Here is a 2,522-nt window from a genome sequence, read left to right as displayed (position 1 = left end):
ATGATGGCGATGGTGATGGTGATGGCGATGATGATGATGGCAATGATGATGATGAGGATGATTGTGAGCATTGCCAACAACAATAATATCATCAAATTTATCTACAAAAGTTGTAACAACTGCCTTGATCATCATCCCCGTCATCGTTGTCTCCATCATCATCATCATCATCATCATCATCATCATCATCATCATCATCATCATCATCACCATCATCATCACCATCATCATCACCATCATCATCATCATCTGTATACCAACCACCGCTACCACGTCACTGCCAACATCATTAAAATGCCCAATTTTTATTTTTGGTTTTGTTTTCTTTTGTTTTTTGATTTTTTTTATTTGTTTTTTTTTTTTTTTTTTTTTTTTTTTTTTTTTTTTTTTTTTTTAAATCTTTTGTTTTTCTTTTTTTTTACCTTTAGTTTTTGTATTTTATTGGGTTTTTTTTTTGTTTTTTTTTTTTGTTTTTTTTTTTTTCTTTTTTTTTCTGATTTACATAATGTAGTTTTCATTACTTCGTCTGTCATCGCAAAAAAAATGATATCTCTTTTCTTATAATTTTCCTTTTCTTCTTGTCTTTTTCTTCTTCCTCCTCAGTAAGGAAAGAAAGGACCACAACAGTAGTAATACCCTATTGGACAGCGATCGGGGGGAAAGAAGAAGAACCTCGTCACAACTCTTCACGTGGACGCCTCCGCACAGACTAATGAAGGCAGTTTTCCGGCTCTCTGATCACAGATTGGATTCCGCTCACAAGAAATGAGTCCGCTTCGCTGGACACGCGTCTTCATTCTTCTTTTGATCGAGGGTGAGTAACTGAGTGAGGGAGTGAGGGAGAGGGTGAGTGAGAGAGGGAGGGAGGGGGGAGTGAGTGATTGGGGGGAGGGAGGGGGAGGGAGGGAGGGAGTGAGTGAGTAAGGGAGGGAGGGAGTGAGTGAGTGATTGGGGGAGGGAGGGAGTGAGTGACTGAGTGAGTGAGGGAGAAGGTGAGTGAGTGAGGGAGGGAGGGACGGAGTGAGTGATTGGGGGAGGGAGGGGGAGGGAGGGAATGAGTGAGTGAGTGAAGGAGGGAGGCAGGGGGAGTGGGGGAGGGAGTGAGTGAGTGAAGGAGGGAGGCAGGGGGAGTGAGGGAGGGAGTGAGTGAAGGAGGGAGGCAGGGGGAGTGAGGGAGTGAGGGAGGGAGTGAGTGAGGGAGGGAGGTAGCGAAAGTGTGAGTGAGGGAGGTTGGGAGCGGGGAGGGAGTGAGTGAGTGAATCGTTCTTTAAGTTTTCCACATAAACACTTCCTTTTTACCACTTATTTTTCTCTATATATTTATAACGCCCCCCCCCCCCTCTCTCTCTCTCTCTCTCTCTCTCTCTCTCTCTCCCTCTCTCACTCTCTCTCTCTTTCTCTCTCTCTCTCTCTCTCTTCTAATCACATTCTCTCTCGCTTTCTCTTTATTTCCCCATCTCTCTTTCTCTCTCGTGTCTCTCTTTCTCCCCCTCTCTCTCTCTCTCTCTTTCTCTCTCTCTCTCTCTCCTAATCACATTCTCTCTCTCTCATTTACTCTCGCTTTCTCTTTATTTCCCCATCTCTCTTTCTCTCTCGTGTCTCTCTTTCTCCCCACCTCTCTCTCTCTCTCTCTCTCTCTCTCTCTCTCTCTCTCTCTCTTGTCTCCCAACCTATCTATCATTCTTCCTTTAATCGAAGGTGAATAAACTCTTCTTCAAGTCTCCCAACACATACCGCCTTTCTTCTTTATTCGTTTCCTTTTTTCCCCTTTTTATTGGCTCAAATTCTCTCTCTCTCTCTCTCTCTCTCTCTCTCTCTCTCTCTCTCTCTCTCTCTCTCTCTATCTATCTATCTATCTATCTATCTATCTCTCTCTTTCTCTCTCTCTATCTATCTATCTATCTATCTATCTCTCTCTCTATCTATCTATCTATCTATCTATCTATCTCTCTCTCTTTCTCTCTCTCTCTCCTAATCACATTCTCTCTCTCTCATTTACTCTCGCTTTCTCTTTATTTCCCCATCTCTCTTTCTCTCTCGTGTCTCTCTTTCTCCCCCCCCCCTCTCTCTCTCTCTCTCTCTCTCTCTCTCTCTCTCTTGTCTCCCAACCTATCTATCATTCTTCCTTTAATCGAAGGTGAATAAACTCTTCTTCAAGTCTCCCAACACATACCGCCTTTCTTCTTTATTCGTTTCTCAAATTCTCTCTCTCTCTCTCTCTCTCTCTCTCTCTCTCTCTCTCTATCTATCTATCTCTCTCTCTTTCTCTCTCTCTCTCTATCTATCTATCTATCTCTCTCTCTCTATCTATCTATCTATCTATCTATCTATCTATCTATCTATCTATCTCTCTCTTTCTCTCTTCATCCATCTCTTTCTTTCTTTTATTCCATCTCTATCGATCAATCAAGCATCTATCTATCTATCTATCTATCTATCTATCTATCTATCTATCTATCTATCTATCTGTCTGTCTGTCTATCTATCTATCTATCTATCTATCTATCTATCTATCTATCTAT

At 42.0% G+C, this 2,522-nt stretch overlaps 1 protein-coding gene across 1 annotated transcript in view; it reads left to right on the top strand.

Moving 5' to 3' along the window:
• Positions 1-603: 603 nt before the first annotated feature.
• LOC144977862 (uncharacterized) overlaps positions 604-2,522 on the top strand; it is a 73,757-nt gene continuing 71,838 nt past the window's right edge. The window contains exon 1 of the mRNA XM_078923266.1: positions 604-814. Coding sequence (XP_078779392.1) covers positions 766-814 — 49 coding nt within the window. The 5' untranslated portion in view covers positions 604-765. The remainder of the gene's footprint in view (positions 815-2,522) is intronic.

The sequence above is a fragment of the Berghia stephanieae genome, chromosome 8, assembly GCF_034508935.2.
Source record: "Berghia stephanieae isolate SIO BIC M18660-M18661 chromosome 8, UCSD_Bste_1.3, whole genome shotgun sequence".
Classification (NCBI taxonomy): domain Eukaryota; kingdom Metazoa; phylum Mollusca; class Gastropoda; order Nudibranchia; family Aeolidiidae; genus Berghia; species Berghia stephanieae.
This window is presented reverse-complemented; position numbering and strand designations above follow the sequence as displayed.